At 44.7% G+C, this 25,883-nt stretch overlaps 1 protein-coding gene across 3 annotated transcripts in view; it reads right to left on the bottom strand.

The window, feature by feature from the left end:
- The window catches only part of LOC109852293, a 201,522-nt gene that overhangs the window by 29,639 nt on the left and 146,000 nt on the right, over positions 1-25,883 (bottom strand). For 2 of the 3 annotated variants that reach the window (XM_020423331.1, XM_020423332.1), the window contains exon 13: positions 11,830-11,955. The exons of the other annotated variant lie outside the window; for it this stretch is intronic. In XM_020423331.1, coding sequence (XP_020278920.1) covers positions 11,830-11,955 — 126 coding nt within the window. The remainder of the gene's footprint in view (positions 1-11,829; positions 11,956-25,883) is intronic. 3 annotated transcript variants of the gene reach the window in all.

Here is a 25,883-nt window from a genome sequence, read left to right on the forward strand (position 1 = left end):
CTGGCGGGCGCCCAACGTGCGCGCGCGTCACGCGATCGATCTTCGAGAGCGAGTATCGCGCGGCGTGCGCGCGCGAGAGAAAGAGATCGAGGGAGACGGGCGCGCGTGCTGCTGCGTCACGTGTAATTGTATTACCGTAATTAGTGCTCGTTAGATCTCTCACAACGTCGTCGCGCAAATCACCACGTAACACAAGTGACACGCTGTTGAAGCGCGCGTCCGACAAGTAAAGGCCACTTTCGGGCTAATCCTGTCGGGATGGGAAACGAAGATTGTTAAAATTCGCCGGAATAAACCTCTTTGGTTGTACAAATGCGATTTTCACAGAGAACGATGTTGATCGTCGCACTCATAAAAACTTTTTTAAATAACGTCTCACACTTCGAATTATTACTAGGATTTTTTTTTTTAATTCCAATCAACTCTTCGGATTTGACCGATCCAGACGATATTCCTCGAATGAATCCTTTTTCCGCCGAAATTCTTCACGCGCGCATCGGTGAAATTTTTCGAAAAAGAATTTTTTTCTCAATTTTTTCTCTAATTGAAATCACTCGGCTCGGGCTTAGCGTAGGTCGGACACACGCTGCGGAAAAAGAGACGCACAAGCGTCGAGCGCCGTTGGCCTACTGCGCCGCCACCTAATCCCATACAGCCGGCGCGGTGCGCGCGATACGGCGCGACGCGTACAACATCCGTGCGCACGTGAACGTGCGCTCACCGATGGGTACACAACGTCGCGACGGCCGCGTGTATACACGCGACATACACACGCGCGCGCGCGCGCAAACTTCCATTCCATTCCATTCCACTCGAACCTCACGTCTAAACTCTCACCGGTGTTCGGATCTCTCGCCACCGCCACGCTGCGCCGGTTTCATGTCTCTTTTATAGTGTGCGTGCGGCGTTATTGACGCTCCGACGTCCTCCAATCCGGAGAACCGGCGATCTCGCGAATCTGGAATGCCTTTTCCTTTCGGAAACCAGGATCGCGCGGACCGGTTACGACCGCCGCGATATCGTGGCACGCATATGTCTGAGGATTATTGGGAATTATCGAAAATTGATACTAGACCGGGAGGGGTCCACGCGGGAAGGCGTTGTATGCGGACAAGGCGGGGAATCGTGCGAAAGTATCGCTCGTTTGACGTGTGTTCTTAGAAAATGTGGGTGTTTTTACAAAGTGCGCAAACACCGGCACTCCTTTTACTGGGACTTGCAATCGCGCTACATACATATTATGATTACGACGTAACATACAAAAAATTGTGAATTACTCCTTTACTGTCTTTAAGAATTATAGTTTGCAATTTTTTTCTTGTTAAATAGCATAAGACAGTAAAACAGTATTTTACCTGCTGTCTTTTACCTCTTGATTACATTTAAATCATGCAAATGGTTTTTGTAAATGAGACACGTTTTTCCTCGAACACGCATGTGTGCTATATCAAGAGACTTCAACACTGCACTGAAGAAAGCGTCCCGCATTAATGGAGGTAGTTAACTTTTGCGCAAATATTATCAAATAAAGACTCCGCGGACGTCATTTTCCGTTTGCGGGTTTACGTCCGGTGTTGAGTTTCACTTCGGGAGGCGCGCACATTTGTGTTGGCCGTCATTATTGGACCGTCACCTATCTTCTCGAATTTTCTTCTTGGTTAACCACACGTGTCAAAGGGAGAAGCTGTGCTGCCGATGCTTATTCATGCTACTTATCAGGCACGAAAAAAATACTTTACTGTGAGCCGAGCTCTCTTCTTTATGAGAATTTATCTGCGGTCTCGTGCGATATTAAATTTCTCCGCGAAATAATAACGAAATTCGTTCGTGATGGAAATGAAAACAACAACGTAATCAAGATATTTATAAATGTGTGTATCATATTTTAACCGACTACACTTCCAGACGAAAAATGTGTTTAAAAATGTGTTGTTTTATGAAATCGTGAGATTTGCGATCGTATCTCTCGATTTTATTATTAGATAAATTCAGAGTGAAAATAAGTTTTACACATATTAATAATAATTATAATAATTATATGTTGCATTTATTTATTTACATATATAAAAAGAATTATAAATGCAAAATAAGTTTGGCATACAAAATTTATTTATCAGATTATTAAAAATTTCCATCTGAAAAATCTTTTTTCTCTAAAACCAGCTAAAAGAGAATAACGTTGATATATGTAAAAGAACAAAAACAAATTTAGTTCTTCAATATTCTCAAAATCAATACGATAAAAGACTTTCGTTTAAAGACTTTCATGCACTCCAAATGGAGAGCCGCAGTGAATTCTCGCACGTGTCGCAAATGCGTTTACGCACGTGCTGACAGGATTTCATTAATTGCTTGGGCGCAGTCCGCACATCGCTTTGACACGTGATCCGCGATGCTCTCCCTTCAAAGAGAAAGAGAGAAAGAGAAAGAGGAGAGAGAGAGAGAGAGAGAGAAAGAGAGAGAAATCGCCGTATGTCACCATTAATTAACATCATGCGCAAACACTGATCGGCGCCGGTCTGCACCGAGTATCATCAAGGCTCGTGAGAAATAATCGCCAGATCGAATCGAGTGATCGCATATACATACTCTCTGCGATACTGGTAATCCATTTTAATCATCGCGTTGTATCTGCTTCGTTACAACATGAAATGTTCAAATAACTGGAAAAAAGAGCTTGTCGATACAATTTCTTAAAATTTGTAATTTTAATCAAAATTAATGAGCGACGTGTGTGCTCGTTCAAGAATGTCGAAGATCTATGAGAAATTATTACTCTCTTTCATGCAAAAGTAGCAATTACTCTTCATATGTATTAATAAAGCATGGATTAAAAGTGGCTAATTAGAGAATAAAAAATGACCTGGTCGTTATAATTACACGAAAATAGCGCAGCAACGGCGGCATGTAATAAATGGTATTCGCTTACGCGGACTGATAGATCATGCTCACCGTTCGGAGAAATTTATGCTTTTTCGTATAAACGTGAGCGCGGCGCAACTGGTACGCGAGTTGTATAATAAGTTTTCGTCCCCGACACGATTAATTAATTTTAAATAGCCGTTAACCGCGCATCGCGCCGTAAATTCTGGTTCCAACGGATAAGCGGGTAAGTAAAGGAGTTCATGAAACGCATGTCAATATATACGTTGTTATGATAATCAATTGCTTAGTGTGTCGTTGGGAGACGAGCGATTGGTGCGCCGTTTATAATCTGTGTCTTGGACGCATTTTTCTTCATGGATACCTGACTTTCTGTGGCTCTCTCGCCGCGCAATGTCCACGGCTCGTTAATTTGCTCTCACGCGAGAGCTCTATACTCGAGAAAAACCAGCGCACGGGAGATCCCTCCAGTCTCTCACCCTTGAACCGATCTCGCGTTGACAGGCGTGACGCGATTCCACGAGAAACAGAGGATCTTGCTATTTTAATGTCAGAAATTCTGCGTTATATACCGTGCGATATTCGATGCGATAGTATAAAAACTATCCTCATTAATCGAGCGTTATCGACGAAACCATCTCACGTACTTCGACACACACACAACCGCGCGCATGCGAAGCGCGTTATAATTGATATTTAAAACCGACAACAATGCAAATTGCGTCTGAAACAAATGCTAACGGGAGTTATAATCCCCGAAGAGGATGTAAAATGTTCGTAAAACTGTGTATACGCGATAAAACAAATTTTACATAAAAAGGCAATAAAGAGCAAAAAACTCGAAATACGGCAACGGCGCTTATGCACATAATAATTTGAGCAGAATACAAAATCGTAAGAATTTTGTATTTTCAAGAAGTTTTTTTAAACTTTAAATGACTATGAAGATGAAGCGGGGTTTGTAAACATTATAGCACGGAGATTATAAGGTGCGGTAATTAACACTTTAGCGGCTCGTCCTGTTTACTTTTATAAAGAGGGAGAATCTGCACCGAGCGTGGAAAATATAATAGCCCCGCACACACATGCGCGCGCAGTGTGGTAATGTGGTTCTTCTTTTGCTAAAACAAGCATATCTCGCGTTCCTTAATCGGGCTAACGAGGCGCTTAAGTCGGATTCCCGCCCGGTAGCGGGTCGGATTATGCGAGCCACTTTCATCGCAACTATGCGCCATTGTGTGCACATTGCGTATGCCCGAGCATTGCATATTCGAGTTACGCGGATGTCGCGTTACTTCTCTTGGAGCTAATGAACTCGTGTCATCGGCTGCAACTTCGGAGAACGTCCTTGAGCGTAAAAACATTTGTTACGACACCTCACCGCTGCCGCGAATATTCAATCAGATATGCAAATGTAATCTCCGCGTTTCTCACGCATGATCGCGACGTCGTATCGACGATGATTGCTTTCTATGCACGGATCACTCGGTGACTGACGGCTGTGATCTTGATTACCCTTGGCGCGCTCTAGAAAGGCGGGACGCTATTCAGCGCTCGAGGAGCGCTCGAATGTGTGTACGCGCGCGCGATATAATGCGTTTTTTTTAATTCAATAATCTCTAAAACGAGTTCCTGCTGCACGCACGGGATAAGTGGGAATAAATCAGATAAATTGAAAGCGCAAGATAAAGTAATTATATACAGTGTATGTATCAAAGAGAAGATGGCGACTATAAACTTTAATTAACGACGGAAATATGAAAATTCTGCTTTAAATATTTATATACGTAGGTATAATTTGTTTTTATAGCGTTGTTTGTTACCGCACAGAAAGATAAGAGAACAGAGAAGAGACACGCGTAATGATATGGAAAAAGTAGAAATTATGCGCAAGCAGAATTAAGCGGGTAGCGGCTCATAGCCGCTATGTCGGACGAAGAGATCGCCGATCGGCGACTCTCGGCCACGGAGAATCCGGCTTATGACAATTCATGAATAATAACGTCGCGTAAGCAGGGGAACCGAGGATACAGTTACATTTTCCAACTCATTCCTACGCGATACGTAGGTATGGTACGCGCGAGCACATACATATGTCGCCCGTCGCGGGTCACCCACTTTGTTTTTTATGAAGCGCACGTACTTTACGCACATGACTCGCGCGTCCCGACCGACACTTCGAGATTCCCGAACTAGCAAACAGATCGAACTTCGATGTACCGTAACGTCGGTCTTGGAAAAAAAAAACAAGAAAAAAAATCATCTACGATAATTCTGTAATTCTGTTTAACTCGCGGACCGGAATCCAGTAAAGTGGATTTTATTTCTTTGCTCTACAACAATCGACGGACGGTGGAAGCATCATTTACTTCACAATACATGTATGTTAAATTTTCTGAAATTGCGTTTCCGCATATAATTTCTGTTACAGTTACTTAACAGAGTTAAATACGCTCCAGCAATTCCGTGCCAATTACTTAATGACATGTTTGTAACGTTATGTCATTAAATCTGTGAACATACACACACACACACACACGTTTCTCTTAATTTACTATTTCGTAACAACGAATGAGGAAATTCCCCCGGCGCGGGTTCGTTCGTCTCGCGCGTATTTAAAACCTGTTCAAAAGCGATCGCGGTTAGCGCACGCATCAAACGTAAGTTGCTGATTCACGCGAATCGCGGTTCGTTAGAAGCAAACGGAATCTTTTTTGTATAATAGTTTGTGTATCGTTTGATTAATTGCGTAGCGCGCATGAACGACATGAGTTGCACACCTCGCGGGAGCAACATGCGGATTACATTTGCCGCTGCTCGAGGAGGCGTACGAAGACGAAGAAAGCGCGTTACGCATAGCTGATCGTGCCGCGGAGGTGCGATAGAAAAAAGGATAATGAGACGGCGGTGCACCTCGGGAGATATGTGGGTTAATCGATGGCTCCAAGTGGAGCGAAACCCACCTTCCGCCGCCTGATAATTCGCGCCGAGAGGTGAGGCGCTACGGACTGTCCAGCGACCTTCATTGTCGGATGTCACCTCCTGTTTCGCCTTCCTTTCTCTACTATTCAGCATCGAACCGTTCGAGCTTGGAAGCTTTGTAGAAATTATAGGAGTTTGCTTGATGTTTTTGAAGTTTGTGATAAAGTTGCACTTTTGTTTTGTTACTTATTTCCATGATGTATCGCGAAAGATAAGTTTTTCAGCTAAAAGACGCTGGAAGAGTCCGTTCTGGACAACAGCGAGGAGCTAATCGCGGTCGTAAAATTTTATTGACACATTATCGATCGACTCGGCATTGTTTCGCGGCACTCGTTAACGTATATCGTTAAGCTTCAGCGAAGACCATAATTGCTGACATTCATTATCATTATTTGCACAGTCATGCGTACATATGCTAAGACCATGCGCTAAACGCTAGCGTTCGATGGAATTTTTGCGATACCGCGGTAGAAAAATGCTCCGGCAACAATATGCAACGAATCGAGATAAAATCATGTGTTGTGGCAAACAGGAGAATAACAAATGATTCTCAGAAGCAATAATATCACATCGAAGGGTGGGAAAGCGATAGTGTGAATTGACACGTGAGTGCAAAACGCGAAGTGTAATTTCGCGCGCTAATCGCGCCTTACGTCTTCCAAGGTTCCTCGGACTTTATTTATTAAGTTTGTCGTGACCCGTACGTTAGCACAAAAGAAAAGGCGGGGCGTTTTACGGTTTCTTCTTTGAAACGTGAGCGTTGCATTGCATAACGCCGGCCATTGTGCCGAACGTGCGCGCGTTACGCGAGAAGGAGACAACGTGTGACATTAAGACGCCACGAGGTCACGTGAAATTGTCGAAATGGTCCGTCGTGCGAATCAATTTTATACAATTGAAAAATTTTGAGACTCGCTGTTACAGCGCGTGCGCGATAGTTGGCGAAAATTTCAAACGTCACGATACAAAAATAAATACCATAATGCGTAAAAGTACACATGACACTCATTTGCTATTCATGAAAATTGTGCAAGAGATATGCGTCGATTGTCGACGATACATTTATTTTGTTTGTAATTTGCAATGAAAATTGCTAAGTGTTTTTACCGTTTTTGCGTTTTTGCCTCGATAAAGAAACGTTTCTAGCGATAGCTTATCATCTTATTTGACAATCGTTACAATAAACCTTTATGAAAGGACTTACGTCACGCGGTAAATTTTCAATGCGAAGTTAAATACAGTACTTATCGCGTTGAAACGTTATGGTATACTCGTCGCAAAAAATATACGGTTTGCGATCTCTCGCGAGCGGCAAACAGCATCGCAAATCGATTAAGCCGCGGGGACAATCGCGCAACAGATGTTGCGTTCAGACGAGGAGGAGGAGAATCATCTTCCTTTTGCCCGCGATAAATCTATCGTACATTAAGTGGGTGGTAACGCGTAGGGTTCGAGCGCGATTAGGCGATTACGCGCTCTCGGACGGGTGGGCAAGTTCCGTGCGCGATAGGCGAAATCACAAAGGGTGAAATTGGGCTCTATGCGACACAGTCACCCGTGCGCGTTCCCATAAATACTAGAACCTAATAAACACGCCCGATTGAGTTAGTTGATACCGAACGAGCATAAGTGATTGAATTGAGTTCAAAAAGACGTAGCTTCAAATTTGTAAAGAAAAACAATTTGAACCTTGTACGCGGTTGAAGTCTCCAATGAGCCAACCGTGAAAAAGCTGAGACTCGAATCTTTTTTTCGAAGGTATTCGAAACATTGTGAAAAAGATGTTCCGACTATGCGCGGCACATCAGATAAGGAACATCGTTGCCTATGATTTATCGCGCGATGATCGATTATATGATGGAAAGTTACGTCCCGTCGTGAGGAGTGCGGCGAGCCAACAAGCATAACCGCCTTGTGCCGATTTTCGCGCTTTTGCAATTAGATTTTGAAATAGTTTTCCGATCGCGATTCGTGACACGCGTATACACACACGACGTTGATATCAAAGAGTAAATTGACCGGATGTAACATTGTCCGCTGGACGAGGTTACTTCTCACGCATATTAACGCGATTATTATGCCAAGATGCGAAAGGAAGTAATTCGTCATTGTGTTACCTAAATCATAGCGTCGTCGCTGATCGGTTGCGTAAACAATCGCTAAACTGCAAAACTTTACGATTGCGATAGCGTTTGACGGTAAATAAAATGCGCATTGTTTGCGAGTAAGGCACAACTTTTGTTTGCACTAAAACTTTTGTCGTATTCCGGTCGCGCAACAACTTTCGCGATCGGTCGCGTTCTGCCGAATTCCTCGGAATACGTTACACTTATTGTATCGAATGTTCTTCACAAATACACTCGCGATAAACGCGCGCAATCGTGTCTCGAGGTAACAGACAGTGCGTAGTTTCTCTAAATCCGACGGAACTTATTTCTTTCCACGTAGAATCGGCCACGATTTCACGATCGTCGTCGCTACAGGTGCCGACAATAATGCGCGCGTTCTTATTCCTGGCGTGACTTCCTTGCCTTTTCCGCCGTGCGCCATGTAATTAGGTTACGAGAACGACCGTGGGCGTTGTTTCGTGCGCTTCGAATCTACCTTGACAGTTGCTTCCCGACATCATTCCGTCCTACCGTAACTTACATACATTGTTGCGTTCGAAATTTCCGGTTTTCGAGTAAATTTTAGGCTTAGGTCTCGACTGTTGTGTTCTGCATTCGAAATTCCTTGCGTTTGCATTTGAGTTAACAACATTGTGTGATCGCGGAAAATAAAAATGAAAACCTATCACGCGTGATAAAATCAACTTTAAAAAGTAGAATATCGTTGAGAAGATTTTTATTTGCTTTTGTGCACTTCATGCATTTTTGATAAAACTTGAATTGTATGTTTTCACTTGCCTCGTTTAAGTAAACAAGAATAACGTTGTTATCAGCGCCTGTTTACAATGCACTTTGCGAATATTCATGCAATATTCGTAAGACGAAGAGAGACTGAGAATATACTTCACAAATCGAACATAATAATCGCAATGTTCCTCGTTTTGTGGCTTCGATTAAAATCAGCTGACGCTGATTAATTCAAAGAGGCAATACAGCGATGTCGCGAAAAAAATAGTTCGATGAGCGCGATTTTTTTCGCCATTAAATTTACGGCGGCTTCAATTGATGACGCTCTTCTCCGTTCGAGCAACACATCATGTAATTACTCGATGCTCCATATATGTTGCTCGCTTGTCGTGCAGGATCGAGACGCGCGCGGATCGTTCAATAATAAATCGCCAATAACTCCGTTCCAGTTCCGTCAAGATGACCCAAATAATACGCTTTTCGACCATCGTGGCAATAATCGGTGACAATTATGACAGAGTGTGGGTAGCGCAATGGGGGTCATTGGGCCGCGGAAGAGGCGAAAAGAGAGGAAAAAAAGAGAAGCGGGAGCGCGCAATGAGTACGTTTTTGGATAATGACCCATGCGCATGAAACGGATAATTGAAGCGAGTGAGACGTGATTAATTAACGTCTGCGCAACGACTGATCGTTGTTGCACCGGCCGCGATCGGGCTTTTGTATCTCGCTTCTCCGATCGGCCGTTTCGCATCGCCGTGAGATTGATTAATTAAGTAACAACTGTCCAACGAATCATCATCGACGGAACCACATCGTCGTCGCGCCCTGAAATCGTCCGCGCAAAGCGTATAAAATACTTCAGTATCGCCGAGAGAAAGTTTAGTCTCACGCAAACGGGAAAATCGATTGCAGAACGCCGATCTTTTTCGCAATAAATTTTTCACGATACGTGCGAATCCAGCCGAGAGGGCCAATGTGTTATTAACGCGTTAAAATTGTGAGTTGTCATGTAACACCGATAGCGTAACATTTCACGACCGTTCCCGTTTAATTGTCGCACGTTCAATTTCGCGTAATCGCACTTAATTAACTCTATGAAAACGCGCGTCGCCCGGTCGCAAGTTTTTAAAATTACAACCTGCCAGATATTATCATATTTATTGCAATTTGATCGCGGTATACACGCGGATATTAATTCGTAATATCAACGAGCGCTTTCACCGTAATATTGTTTTCGATAATATTATAACTATGAAAAATAAAATTACAAGCGCATATAAATATCGAAGTTAATTACTTTGTGCGCAACTTTTTGAAACAATGTAATCGCACGGACGTAAAATTTCTGAGAAAACTGTCCGATAAATCTTTCGCATAAATAATTCTTCTGGGAAAGTTTCAAGAAATCACCGGAAAAGTCCTTAGGTCAGTTTGTAGGTCAAGATTAAAGTAAAAAATCCCACTAATGTACATGTAAAGTTATCAGAGGAAGCGAACACCCGCGCACATGTACAACGTTGCTGCGACTGATAAGAGAAAGACATCGGTATGCACTTTAGTAACGGAGATCGCAAGTTTCACTCGCCGTAAGAGTGTTAATCGGCTCTTCATCATCCGCATCCTACCAGGTGGTAGGTGACTCTAATTGCGGAAATCATTCAGGGAGGCGGCCTCCGTGTCTTTAAATTAATGACCGCGATCAGATCGGCCCATTACGCAGCGCACCGACGAGATTCTTGCTGATTAACTAGGCGGGTGTCAAGAGAAAAATAATTGCCGCTCTTACAAGTGCACTTATAGTTTCAGGAACTATTTTAATTTACGCGCCACGCTCGGTCGGTCGCGAAGGTTTGTGTCGGTGCGTAAAACACTCGAGGAAAAGTCCCAGCAGGCGGCGCCACGAGATTAGACGATCGACTTACCGATCATAGAGAGAAACTCGCAGCGATATCGATTCTATCGCTGTTCACAAGTCGATTTATTTTTGTCGCAGTGGTTAAAAAGAAATCTATAAATTTAAAATTATACGTATATTAAAATACAGTGAATATCCATGTGTAAATAATCAAACATACGTTTAACAACACACATTTTTGTGTAAAGAAAGAAATCTGTTACCGACTGAGTAGAGAGATTAGGCTAGTTAGGCAAGAACATAGTGACATCTGTCATGTATCATAGTTAACTAGAACTTATGAGTATATATGCGGGCTATTTGAAATCGATTAAAAAAATCTTTAATAAATTTATCTCCCAAAAACTATGTATCAATTTTAAATACATTCTAAACGTTTTTTTTTCAAAATCTGAAAAATATAAAAAAAACTATACTGCAATCTTATACTGAGGTATAAGGTAAGTATTTGCGTAAATCGCACAACCGCCTCAAGGACATAAAACCGCGCAACCCCTCAGGGACACTGAATATGCAACGAGGCCATGCAAATCTTCCACGAATAATTAAATAAAAAAGATTAGAAATAAGTTCGCGTAAAGAGGTCAGAGAGGGACCAAATTAAAATTCTTCTCTTGATTCTGTAGTTATTTTTAATTTGCACGAACATCCCGCTGGAATGATAAAAATGTAACGAAAATTGTTTTGGTGACATCTTCGTAGCACCTTTTACCAACTTTATTTTGCCGTTTCTGCTTTGAAAACGCGCTTTCGGCCTGACCATATTAAGTCTACGGACGCGAGAAGAGAATAATCATTTTCGCCTCCCTCTTTTTCAGACGCCATCACGACTTCTTCGCGACCTCTTCATCTTGTTGACAGATAAGTAAAAAAAAAGAAGGAAATACGCACACTTGGCAGAAGTCTTTGCGACACAGTCCGCCCGTCACGAAAGAATTCTTTATTATCTCGCGCTTATATTACAACCACCTTTCGAGTCCTCCAAAATTTCTTTCGCATCGAAGCGTGACGGGCGGCTCAATGGGTCGCGAAAAAAGTGAAATCTTCTCTCTTAGGAGAGCGACTCAATTCCGTTCCGGGTCTCTTTCTTTCTTTCTTTTTCTCTCTCTCTCTCTCTCTCTCTCTCTCTCTTTCTCTCTCTCTTTTCGATTTTATTAAACCGCCATAGGACAATCAACGCGCCATATTACTCACCATCGACGTGAAATAAAACTTCTCGAATTCACGCTCGTGAAGTCGCGCCGATGCCAAGCTCGTCGCGGTGTGCTGTGCGTGTTTCGACAGGATGTCCTCGCCTTTCTTGCAGAGCCACGATAATATCTGCAATTAAAACAAAAACAAGTTGTCCTTCAAGCGTGGGTGCTTTCTTGCGACTTTTACAACACTTTCTTTCGATTCACGAGCGACTGACAAGATACAGTTGTCAATAATGATCCGCCTTTCGACACACTACTTTTGATTCTCCCAATCTCGCATCACCTGTCGAGTAAATTGCTACAAACGAGACCGAGAATTGCACGTAAAACGATGTTTTTAAGGCGCAACCGGTCCTGAAAGTATTGAAATGTTACTTTCGACATAATAGTTATTGCTTTATTGCTTTCTCGAATCCGCGCCGTATTTTCTTCCCGAATGTTCGCGCCGATATTCGCGAGAAAAAAAATTGAAAGAAATATTTTTGGAAACTTTTACTCTGCGCTCTGGAAACAGCTAAGACAGAGAGAAAGAAAGAAACGCCGTTCACGTCGATCTTTGAGCGTCATGGTAGAAAAATGGAGCTGTCGGGTAACGATGGGCGGACATTATTATTACGTTACATCGAGCGCAACCTGTTAAAACGCGCGCGCGGTTCTCGAGAAACGACGCTCGCAGCTTCGCTCGACAATATGAGAATCGGTATTTAGCACAGTTGGACAGTGAGTGATCGGTGGGCATCCGAAATTCGCTCGGATAATTAAGGCTCTGTTTCTCCGTGGCCGCCCTGGCGATTACTTGTGACAGTTACACGCGCAAACTACGAAAATACGTCGCGCCGTTTCGCGTAATTCCGCACGGATATGCGGATACAGCGTAACTGCAATCGCGCGCGAATCGACGGACTCTCTCATTACAATTAATCACGTTTTACGCAATTGCTCTGCAGGAAGATCCGTGCTCGCGATTGCTGCTGTTCCTCGTTATGCAATCGCACGGTCTTCATTATGACATAATCGAGACCGTACGACAGAAACGGTTGTCTGATAACGATCGGGCCACGTCGGACGCGTGCTCTCGCTCGGTATTGCCACATTTCCCGTCATGCTCCAGAACTCTCAAACAAACGATAGACGTATCGCTCGGGGAATTATTGCTCGTGACTTATGACGACTCAATGCTCGCTCGGCCGGCGTATTAATCGTCCGAAAGGTAATCCGACCGATGTACAACCGCTGTCTGAACAGGGTTCCGATAAAAAAAAAAAAAAAACAGATTTCGGAAAATAAAACAAAACGTAATATCTTCGAAGTGTTACGACAATTCGTAAAAAAAGGAGAAAGAAAGCGAAGAGCGAGAAACTCGTACAAAAGCAAGTTGTCAAGCGACAAGTATAATTTACAATCACATAAATCTTGAAATTGAACCCAAATAAGGGATAGTGTAAATAACAATAATCAATCATGCAAGTGTTTTCATTTCTTCCGATTGCAGAATAAAACGTCGAAATTGATAATAAAACAAATTCTTCTATTTATATACAAATTGTTTGTATCCTCTTTTCTGACAGATCTTGTTTGCGTTCACAATTGCATCCCTACGCCCGTAATGATCATTTTTAAACGTGGCATTGAGGGCAAAGGCTTTTCGAGGAAATCTGCGACATGCGTTTCGCTGATCCTGCTGATAATTAGACCGCTTCTACGTGCGCGTCGTGCATGATAAATGACGACGCGGCAACGGCGAGCAAAAAATATGTCGAGAGATAATTAACAGCAGCAACCACGGAGAAGAATGCGCCACGAAGAAGAAAAGGGGAGATACGCACGAGACGAGGCCGAGGAAACCGTCGAGCAGAGAAGAACAAAACAAAAGGAACTTTATCATGATACGTCGTATTTAGAGTTGAATCTTTCTCGACACGAGAGCGCCGTTATCAATCTCATTCTGCGCTACACTTTAGAGTTTCCATGATAAGAAAGTAGTCCCGCAAGTACGCACGCGGTCTACACGCGGAAAGGAAACCTTTCTCGCGAGAAACTAAAACTAGCGATCATCCGAATATGTTATCTAAACGTGTTATCGGGGTTACATCGTAAAAAAAAACAAAAAAAAAAAAAAAACGGACAAATATCGAACCTCGCCGTTGATGGTCACCGACGCGGTGTTTGCAGATGAGACGTCTTCGTGTACATATATGATTCGTGTACGGATCGTCAAAAGCGAGGAAAAGAACAGAGCGACTCCGCCTCTTTGCCGTTGGTCACTTCTTCAAGGAGCATGACTGGACCCGAGGAGAAACGGAAACCGCTTCGATCATAAGCAAACCGTAGGCTTATTTGGGTCACTGGGCCGCGTTAGGTGAGTCGATCGAATATCGTGCGGCTCTCCGCATGCAGCAACACATGCGCGGAGGGGGAGATCCTCCGAGTGTGTAAATTACTTGGCGAGAGATGTGACGTGGGAGCGAGCGGCGAATTTCGCGTCTCGACTTTGATCTCAGCACGGTAGGATTTATCTCACGCATAGATCGTGCCCGCGAGAGGCACGCACGCCGCCGCCGATTTCTAAGTAAACACGCGAGGAACGGACACGCGGACGCATTGTACAGGATCAGAATGCAATTTATGCCTCGCGTGGCGTCCACTTTAACACTCGAGTGTTTAATTTAGCCAAAGAAGATACGCGGCTTACTTCAAGATTTATTGTACACCAAAGAGAAAGAGAGAAGAACAAAGAGGAACAAAATATAAGATTAAAAAATCGTGCAGTTTTCACGGAGGATGTGAGCCAAATATTTAAAAAAAACCTCTGATTCAAAATCTAAATCTAAAATCAATATCACAAAATAATTAATAATCTTCTTTCTCCCTGTAGTAAAAACATAGAATGTATTAATTATGCTAGAGAGAATTGTTAGTTTTTATGCAAACGCACACGTGGCAGACGAGTATCGACATTTTTTTTCGCGACTGCAAAACGCGTTGAGTTTATCATCGATCGGAGAGGCAAACGTGGGAAACGAAAGTTAAATCACGCGCTAACTAATGTACACATTCGCGCGTCGGCCGTAATAAGATTATAATATATCATCACCCGTAGAATTATATGCATTAAAATTGCCGGTATTTAAAACGGGCATATACGAATATTTCATGCTCGGTGCAACCAAAGCGTGACGGTTAACCCAATTTTGAATTTTTCGGCACACAGACCCTGTCGAGAAAGAGAGAAAAAGAGAGAGAGAGAGAGAGAAGCCACCGACACATCATTCTATATCGATCCAAAGTATTGGTTATCGAACAGCACGTGAGGCGGACGTGGGAAGTAAAAACTAAACCGCGCGCGCAGCGTGCATTTCGCGCCTCTCGCGAAATTATTGCTGTAAATCATCACGCCAGAGTTGTACACATGGAAATTAGCGGAGGAAATCACTCCCGACATTCCGGAAGAAAACCGAACCAGCACGCGATCTTCTCCTCATTATTATCGCAGTATCTTCCTTCTCTCCTTTCGTTTCTTCCTTCTTTTCTCTTCCAGCTTTTCTCCTTTCTCGATCCTTTATGGCACAACATTCGATGAACTTTTTAACTCTTAAACTGGACAAAATGTTTTAACATTTTTTTTATCAGAAAAATTGCGTCTTCACAAAGCAGCGCACAGTTTCAAAAGAGAGATGAAGTCTCTTCTAAATTCAGTTCGCTGTCATTCTAATTATTATGATATTATTTATTGTTGTTTATATCATTGGCAAGTGGCTTAACACAACACTAGTTCCAGTTCAACATTTTACCACATTAATTAGAATAACAGCGAACTGTAATTCGATTACTTTTTTTTTAGTCTCGTGCTGATGAAGATTCTTAAATTAAGGACCAAAACGTTCACTATATTAAGAAATATTCAATAATAATTTGCACACTGAGATCTTGCATTCGCTGGCTCGTCGTGTTGATCCTTTTTGAAAGATAATTCGCGTGTTCGAAATAAAAACTCACTCGCATTGATTTGAATATCATTACACTCGCGCTATTTACTATCGAAAAGATCCCCGTGAGACGCGGCGCGGCTATCCCGTAGCGTTATCCGTTAAGGAAAAGATACACGGAAACCTCTTCGATCATAAGCAGACCTTAGGTTATACGGGTCACTGGGCCGTGCTAAGTGAACGACGATCAAATACCGTAAACACGTGTGCGCGCATACGTGTGCACGTGCATGTGCGTGTGCGTCAGGTGCGAGCGTGCAAACGAACGTTGCACCGAGTCTCCTCATCCTCCTCCAACATCACCACCACCACCTCATCTTCGTTGTGCAGCGCACATGCAGCGATCTCACGCGCAGCGACCTCACGTTGGACCGCGTGCGTTTTATCTCACCTCCACACGCGCGTGTACACACGCCGCCGAGGCAAACACGCGCGCGAGCGTGTGCAACGCCTAACGGGCGCTAGGTATTTAGGTTCCGTCTCGCCGTGTGGAGACTCTAAGGCCGCTTCCGCGTGGTGCATCTTCTCACGCGCGATCGCTTATCGCTTATGGAAAATGCGACGTGTTCGATTCGACACCTTCGGAAATCACGCCGGTGTGTGTCGTTATGACTCCGCGCGCAACGTCGGCCAATTACCGTATACACGCGCGCGTTCGAGAGAATGACGCAGGTATGTATGTGGGAGTGTGTTGACGCGTCCGACCACACTCGTGGCTCACGATATATGCGCGAGAAGGTTGAATAGGTTGTGTGCGATGCCTTTCGGATAAACGCGTCGCCTGGTGTGTCGCGTACAAAAAAAAGCGTATCTCCGTATGTTGATTGTTTGATAAGAAAACCGTTTGAGGGACTTTATGTACGAAGTGTAAAAGATACGCGCGGCTAAGTTATTGTACGTAACACACTATCCCGGAGTGAAAAAGATACTCCATTGTCGATAGTCGAATATAAGTCCAAACACATTTTATCTCTTAAAATACGCTCGATGATACGCGCGCATTGAAAACCTCGCTCGTTGAGGAAAGTAACTCAATCCCCCCGGCCGAATTGACACATCTGACTGTGAAAACGTTCAAATGCAGAGACGCAATATTAGTTTTCTCTCCTCTTGCGTTTAAAAATTCTATTACGACAGCATCTGTGCGCGCAAGATCATAAAGTACGAAACTAAAATATCATGACTGCATTAAATGCCCGTAAACGGCTCATAACGTTCCTCGCGCGTCAATTAAAAAAAAAAATTTTTTAAATAACAGTTTTTGTTTACCGTCGGATAGTAAGTAGCGCTCGCTTAATTACCCAGACGTATATACACGCGAAAGTAAACCGAGCTCGCGCGAGAGCTAATTCGATCGAAAGTATCCCGCGTTTTTGCCCGAGCCCCGCTTTTATCCGAACGGCGCATGATTCTCTCATCACGCTGCTTCCTCTCTCTTGCGATGAAGATCTTCGTCGCGGTAACGACGCGCACCTTCCCGAAACCTGCGTTTTACGACGGTGCCACCGCCGTCGCCACCGCCGCCGCCTCGTTTCGGGACGCGCGCGAGCCTCGTTTTATTGTCCCAGATTTCGTGGCTGGCTGACGCGCAACACTTGTCGGCGAACGAAAGGAAAGAGGACGTCGAACCAGGAACACGATCGCTTAGCTCCGAGGGCTGTCGAGACCCGAATTTTTAGCCGCGATGACAGCACTATCCGCGCCGGTACACGCTACTTTCGTGCCCGGTCGCGCACTCGACGAATTAACACGTCGGCGCGCTTGACGCGTCAACGGCTAGCGCGCGCCGTCGATTTTTAATGAATTTGCAAAATTGAGTTAGCTGTTAAACGGCGATCCCCTCGCGTGACGGCGCAAAGTGACGGATACGCGCGCAGGTGCATCGTCTTCTTCGCGGAAGACATGCACACAGGCGGCTAACACGCGGAATGAACGCGTAACATGCGCGTGAATCGGACAGTTTAATGATCCGGGGGAGGACGGTCCGTCGAGTCTTCGGGTACTTCTTCGACGTGCGGGTTAATTTAAATTTTCAAGATACCCGGGACTGATTAAAAAGCGAATCGCCGCGATCGCCGATTTGTCGACACGGGAAAGAGAAAGAGAACCCGCGCGCTGCCGCCGGTATTCAAAGCGCGATTAATTGAAAGTTTCACCCTCGACGAGTAGCATCGCAATTTATCTTCGTCCGCGCGTGACGCGCGCACATATTCGCGCTGAATGCGGCGGGAACGCTCGACGAGCGATGCCTCTCGACCGCGATCTAACGAGCAAAATTAACACCTAATTTCTAGCCGCGCATCTGGGAGCGTTAGATATATACATAATCAATTAACCCGCGAACGTAAGGCACACGCACGCTCAAGCACTTTGTTCGAGCAGCGATAGACAATTTGAGTCTATATTTTTTTGAGTTAACTGGAATCAACAATAACTGAAATCAGCGATGCAAATTATTCACTAATTGCATGAAGGATAAACGACGATAGTGTGCATCGAAACAAAGCAGTTGATTGAAAACGAATGCAACTGATGAAATAGAAAGTGTTGAACAATATCGTACAATTAACATGTTTAGAAAGAGAGAGAGAAAGCGCCATTTATTATGCACTCCGGAATAGAATCCTCTTAAACGCAAAAGTATGTATAGCAAAAGATACAAGTAAACAATTAATAATTATTGATATAAAAATGAAATTGCAAAGAAAAACAAAGTAATAATAAAATTTCAAAAATGAGCAAACAATAAAATACAAAAACTAGCAAGGTTAATTAATATCTGAGCTGTACTACCGTCCAGCAAATAAGTATACATCATAAGTATATATCATTGTCTTGTCTATTTATGTATACAAAGATTAAGTATATAGTTGTATTTTCATAATCACATATTTGTGTGGAAAAAAGCGTAATTACACACAATAAAGCATGGAAATATATGATTTCCCGCCTGATTAACGAAATTATGAATCGTTAAGGATTCATAATTTTGAATCATTATAGATTCATAATTTCAAAAAACGAAATTATGAATCTTTAACGATTCATAATTTTGTTAATCAAGCGGGGAATCATAATTTTCCACCGCCGCCAGTAATAAAACACCGCAGTGTGCCGCCGATGTAGGTAAAATTCCTTGAAATTCACGAGAAAGGAACTTCGTGACGCCGTGGCGTCCCGTGGAGCCTGGAAAGGATTGATTGTCAATCCGAGAAGGGAATAGTCGAGAGGAACGGAGACGCCGCGATTCGACGCGCGCAGAAAGAGAGAAAGAGAGAGAGAAAGAGGCACTGCGAGTTTCGACGCGCGATTTATTCGTTCGGCCATTTTTCGCGCTTTGACGTCGATACCATCTCGCCATGGGACAAGGGGGTTTGTTTCTCCTATTCCCGTACGCCACGAAACCCTGCAGGATTAATGGCTCGACGCGGTCGATCGCCGGTGTCGAGCCGCCCACGCGAGAATCCGCGATTCGCTATCGTTCAAACGTTAGTTTGATTTCCGTTTTGCGCGCGACGTATATTTCCCAGTCAAGCGAACCGTGACGTAAAATCCGTGCCGACGTTTGTCGATACGATCGATTCTGATTGACGTGGTAATTTAGATATCAAGTCAATATGCAACGCGCGTTTGCGAATATAAAGGGACTTTTCTCCCGCCCGTTAATAAACAGTCAACAGAAACCCGGTCGTAGAAATCCGTTCCCGGTGTTTGCACTTATACACTCTGCGAGGTACTGTTAACCTTTGCCGCTCTGTTACATTTGTAAAACGTTGCTCCGCTTGAGACATACTATGTCAAACCGTGTGTCTTAAAGCAAAACAACAATTTCTCGTCGCGTATATCAATGAACGCGCGCGACAATCCTGCGTATTTATTCCGTTTCGCGACCCGCATCGCGCGCGCTCCGACTTATTGTCAATCTCTCTCCGAGAAGAAACTTTTCTCGGGGATGGATCGAATCGCATGTCGAAATCGAATTCTCCTGGCGCGGCTGCGTCAAGTTGCCGAAGTTGACAGCGCGCTATCAGTCAACGCAAAAGACACAGGCGGACATGACGCGGGGGAACATCATCTCGCGAGATGAGATTTATCGACGAAATGCCGATCGTGAAATAAAATCTGACGGCGGATCAGCGCGCCAACGGACCGTATATATACTATCGTTCCGTTGTGAGAGAAGATTGATTCGCGCGGGACTTAATTCTAAACGTCGCGGGCGTAATACCGCCGCGCGCATAAATCGCGCGGAGCCGATGATTGATAGAGCGTGCACCACGACAGATCGCGTCGTGGCCATTGGTCATCGGAGACAAATTGGAATACTTTATATTCATGAGTCGATTTGACATTTTTCACGACGGGAACTGTGTAAGACTCACGGAGATCATTTAAGTGCAGTGTGCGCGCGCGGTCGCGATTTAAAGGGGGTTTCGTCGGCTTAAAAACAAAAAAAAAAAAAGAGCAGGGGGGAACCAAAATTCGAACGGACACCTCGGCGACGGGAAGTATTTCGATGGCAGGATCGGTATGTATGTGTGTCATGCGCGCAATCAACGTCTCAATGAATAATCGCATTGCCAAAGGCTGCTCTTTACCACGGCTCTCGCAGCCTCCTTCTCGTCGCGAGAAAGATGAGATTGTAAACGAGACTCGACGCGATCTTTCATTGCGTAGCGGATAATGGAAAAGAAACTGCTTAACCGAGAATGACAATCGGGAACAAACGAACGATCGCTTCTTCAAAGTTCATTGTAAGTGTGTGTGTTTTTTTCAGGTCGCTTTATAAACTTTTCGTATCTCGAAATCAATTATTCGAACACGCGCGCGACGTAATTCGCCGAATTCCGGAATGCGAAACATAAGAAGCGTAATAAGTTTGATTACAACCAAAAATTACCGTTGCAAACTTGTCCTCGAAAAAAAAGTATCGCCCGAAAATATTCCGCCGCGTGAAAGCCGGTAAAATTTACGCCCAACCTGGCGTTGGACAGTTTTACGTAACGATATGTTTTCTTCAGGGACGTAATTATTTTTACAACTTTATTGCGAAAGAGCGAGGGGGAATACGCGTTCGCGCGTAAAAAAAAAACCCGTTGGGTCGTTCCCTTTAATAGATCTCTGCATTTAATCGATATTCCTTGCACGCGATGAGGAACGGCCATTTCGCGATTATTATACCGTATAACGATTTGCTCTGGCTCTCGAACGAATCGTCTTAAAATAGTCGCTAATTAATCGATCCGCGGTGCGGGTCGGCCGACGCAACGGTAATAACATGAATAACGCGACGCGACGGGGCGAATTCATTGCGGGACGTGCATCGTAAACAGGTCGGGTATGAGACGCGCACGACAAATGCCATTCCGATGCGGACTCGCGCATGGCGAATGCGAGGATCGCGACGACGCATAACCGACGGTTATCGGTATCGTCACGGATCTCGTTGCAGGTGCGTCGCTGATTGGTCGTGCCACCCAATCGTGCGACTAAACAGCAAAACAAGAAGGAGCGCGCTCGGAGAGAAGAAGCGCGCTCTGGCTTACGAAGAAACGCGCGCGAGATAATGAGGATACAATTTACTCCTAATAAGAAGATACGCATCATATTTTACGAGCGAGCTTCTCGCTTCCGCGCCATGTACGGCGGCCCTTTCCCCCATAAAACCTTTGCGCGCATCGTCCTGCCCATTAAAAGGCGCGAATGTCTTAACGAGTGAGCCCCATAAGAACGTGTCGTCCTTAGGGTTCTTCCTTCGCGATCGTATAATGAAGTCTCGTAGTTTTTGCATACACGACTCGCTCTTCGCGACAAGGCGACAACGTTTCCGTTACAGCAGACGCTTTTCCACCGCGCCGCTTTCAAAAGCGCGTTTTGCCGCCTTTCTCCGCTCAAAGTAATCGAAGAGAATTTCAATCTCTAAGCAAACACGAATCCCCGTGATTGCAAAACACAATTTTGCATGGCAATAAATACAATACGCGTAAAGAGAGATCGCACTTGAAATTATCTCGCATCATCACACATTCGCCTTACCTTCCCAATGCGTTTTCCGCAAAATCGTATTAGAAAATTTGATGAACTGAAATAGGTGGCGTTTTACTCGCGCGCGGATACAGATAAGACAATTACTCAGGCGAAAGCTTCCCGACCGAGAGACCAATTCCAGAAAGAAATAGAGAAATGGAAAAACGACGGGCGAAAAAGCGAGGACTCATCGAACTCCGGGGCCGTAAAGATAAAACGGCCTTCCATTAATCGCGCTATTAAACTTCCGGTATCAGCGAGTCCATCGGAGAACCTCCCGGGCCTCTCTAATGGCATCCCGACTCCAGCTAGGCTAGGTTCTACTACCGAGTTCGCGGAGTCTATCGGTGGAGGCGATTCAAACGAGGGAACGCGGTTCCCTCGTAAGTAGACGCCAACTGATTACGCAGCTACGAGGAAAGGGACTGGGCGCGCGGTAGAAAAGGAGATCTCTCTTTCTATCCGAGAAAACCGAGATTATAGTTATTACCGTAATAAAGATACATGGTTTGTTTGTATTCCGATCCGAAGAGAGAAAAAGACTCTCTCTCTTTCTCTCATAGAGAGATGAAGTTCGTTACGATTTATTTGCCCCGGGAGTTGGAGGAAATGTGCGCCGTCGAGCGATGGCGATGCCAAGATCTCATCATCAATACTCTCGGAGTCTTTTCGTCGGGAGTAGGTTTCGCGCACACATTCTTCCGTCGCAACTGGCAAAATATCACCGCCGTCGAACACAGTAGAAGACTCTCTTAGATAAGCAAGGGCGTGTTTATCTTCTCCGTTCGTGCGGCTTCTTTCGCCGAGTCCGAATAATGCAATTGCGCGCGGATATACGCAAATGAGAAGTCAATTGAGTTAGATATGAAAGCGTTATCGCGTTCCAATCGCGAATAGGCTCGCCGAAAGGCGTTTTATCGGGGAATTAAGCTCTTAAGGGAGAATTGCATTCGCGATACGCTCGAGAGGCGCTCGTACCGCGGCTCGCACGTCGTTACACGGGAGCGAGGAGTTTTGTTGAAAATCTAATTTACAAGCAGAGATTGCGATCGCGCAGATTACAGGTTATGGATTACAGATTACAGGTTACGGATGCTCGTTACGAACGGTCTTGCTGGTTGTTCGCGGGTTCTAATTTGCGGCGCGATAAAAAACAGCGCCGGAGTGCCATCCACCGACGTCGATAGGAACCGAGTCTGTCTTATCTGGCGACCACCGCGCCGGTTAATCGATCGCATTCGATCTGCTTATCGGCGTTACGAGCGCCCGGTCTCGCCGACCTCTTCCCGTGGGAACGAAATCCTCGATCGTTTGTTTGGTACGTACCCACCGCCGTCACTTCGCCCGGCGCCGAGAGAGCGAAACACCGAATGCGCTTATTTTAGACCCAATCTAAAAGACGTAGTGATTTCTCGTCTCTTATTTTCTCCGTCGATAAAGATGATTAATTGTACGACCGCAAGTATGTCTTAACCGACAATTAGCGAATAAACAACTGGCATAAATTGTCTCCGGAGAGTTCTGAGGACATTCTATATAATCTAGGTGATATTAAAGCTCGGCTCCACCTTAATGCATGCCATCAAGCATCTCTCTATCTATCTCTTTCTCTCTCTCTCTTTCTTCGTCCGGTTGATTATTTACGACTGGGGCGGGTTAAAGAAGTAATTTCAAGGAACACGAAGCAAAGCAGGAGGACGCTATCACGCGCGCGGCGCGCAGTTCTCCCGATAAGATAAGGTCTGTAACAGGATCACTTATGTGACGGCTCTTTAAGCTATTCAGTATGTATACCCGGTACGCGAGCGTGAAAACTAATTACACGTGTACGTGGCGTTTACACGCGCGACGGCGACGGTGTTTTACGGTTTTTCTGTTTACAAAACAGCGCAAAGAACGGGGACCATTGTGTTGGGAGCGGACGCTGTCGTCCCGTTTCTATCCCTTGATCGTAAGAGACCTCCTTGTGTCGCCCAATGTGTTTTAACAATTTTTTATACTCTTTTCAAGGACATTGTATACAGCCGCGAGTCAACTTATCATCTCAAATTGCCTTTTTGATCCTACCAGAAAAAGCGTGTGTAAATAATCACAATCAATTCTATCGATCTTGATAGTTGGCGCTTTTATCTCGATGCTGATTGGATATTTCTCGATTAATGTCGTACGATTCAAGAGACACAGTACTGCCTCGCGCCATTCAAGCGCGACTTCGTTTCTTTAAAAACGTAACTAAACTAAAATCACGTGACAGGAAGTACAGTCACGTGTTGTTTTTCTACTCCTCCCTCTCACTATTTTTTGATTTTGATTTTCATGCGTTATTTCTGACATCTCTCTAATGTGTATTATATGGTTTGTAAGACGTATACACTGTCATCGCGGTGACAGGTTGTGTTCACTGACACTACACGTTAAAATAAAAACAATATTAGCGCGCGCCTGTGTTGTGCTAGTGGTACACAAAAAAATATATTCAGGTTTTACGAGGCATTGTATAATAAGCAAAATTATTTTTTTTCTTTCTTGTCGCTACCTTTGGGACGTTACAAATCACGGAGTTTCTCCAAGGAATGATCTACGTCAGACTCGCTCACTCCAGAATAAACGATCGAGCCACTTTCGCTATCCGATCGCGCGATATTATTCGTGGGAAGCAGGGTATACACGCGGCGGAAGGTTCTCGCGCAACAGCCGGCGATTTCCGGTATATAGAAGAATAGATACGACCTCTATTCGCGCCGGTGACATTACACACCGGGGAACAGAAAAGAGAAAGAGAGAGAGACGCGCGGGTCAACTACGGCGCGTTGTGAATTATCGTCGCGATGTATGTAATTCGCTGGACGCATACCTATAATATATTGCGAAAATCAAACACGGCTGACAGGCAAGTTTACTAGACAAAAGACGCCATTGACGAGGCGTAAATCACCTCAGAAGTCCCGGTTCTCCTCGGGACGAAAAGGTTATTTCCCTCCTCTTTCTCTTTCTCTCTCCTTTATTTTCTTTCGATCCTTCTCATTCCCTCTCTCGCTCTTACTCGCCCGACTTTATTGCACTCAATGTGTTCTGTCTTTCCCCGCCCTGTTTGGTTCAGTGGCTCCAACGAAGAGGTTTTAAAGAGAGACCACACACCACGGCCCACGGCGGTCGGACGGCGAGCCAAACGGAGAAGAACCCTTCGGAAAGTCATCACGTTCCGCCGCCGGAGGACGAAAAGCGTTTCTCCAACGGGGGACCGGTCCGACGTCGAAAACCGAAGTCGGAGTACCTGTCGCGCTGCTCTCCGAGAGTAGCGCGATCGGTATCTCGTCGGCTATCCGTGAAGGATCCTCGTAGCGGGTCTCGTAACACTTTTTTTTCCGGGAGGAAGCGGAGGTAGAGAAGCGAGGAGGGCACCGCGCGCTCTGATAAGAGATCGGAGCCCGTAAGTCGAGAAAAGAGATATCTTCGTTTAATGGATACCTGGATGTATCCGCGGATAAGCGATACGCAAGGGGACGTGATAAGTAACGAGCGAGCGTATGTTGTAAATTGTGGGTCATCGAACGTGAAACGCCCCAGAAAACCAGCGTCGCGCGCGCGATACATACTTTCCCCATGACCAATTCATGAATGGAACACGGGGAGACCGGAGGAGGACTACGCGACGAAACGGAGCCCGCGTTATCGGATATCGACGTGTGTGTACAACGGCGCGGTCTTTTTTTTCTCTGCCAATTAAACCGCGTATACAACGGGCTTGTAATTGAAGGAACGTGAGCGCACAGAGCAACATTGTCCGACCGATCGACGGATAGAGAATGCATTATCAATATCTAGGAATGAAAGATTAATCACTGTCAACTCTCTCGCACAATCGGTGGAAAACGACGAATGGAGAAAAAAAAACAAACGAGTGTGTAATGCGCCCGGGGCGCATACATGTCGCATGAAAATTCTTATGAGCTACAACACACACGTGTTCGTGTGAATCATGATAAGCAAACTAACCAGCTGGGACTCACTTCGATTCACTCTTATCTATACGTGTCAG

Source organism: Pseudomyrmex gracilis, unplaced genomic scaffold, assembly GCF_002006095.1.
Source record: "Pseudomyrmex gracilis isolate BER0280 unplaced genomic scaffold, ASM200609v1 scaffold_27, whole genome shotgun sequence".
Lineage (NCBI taxonomy): Eukaryota > Metazoa > Arthropoda > Insecta > Hymenoptera > Formicidae > Pseudomyrmex > Pseudomyrmex gracilis.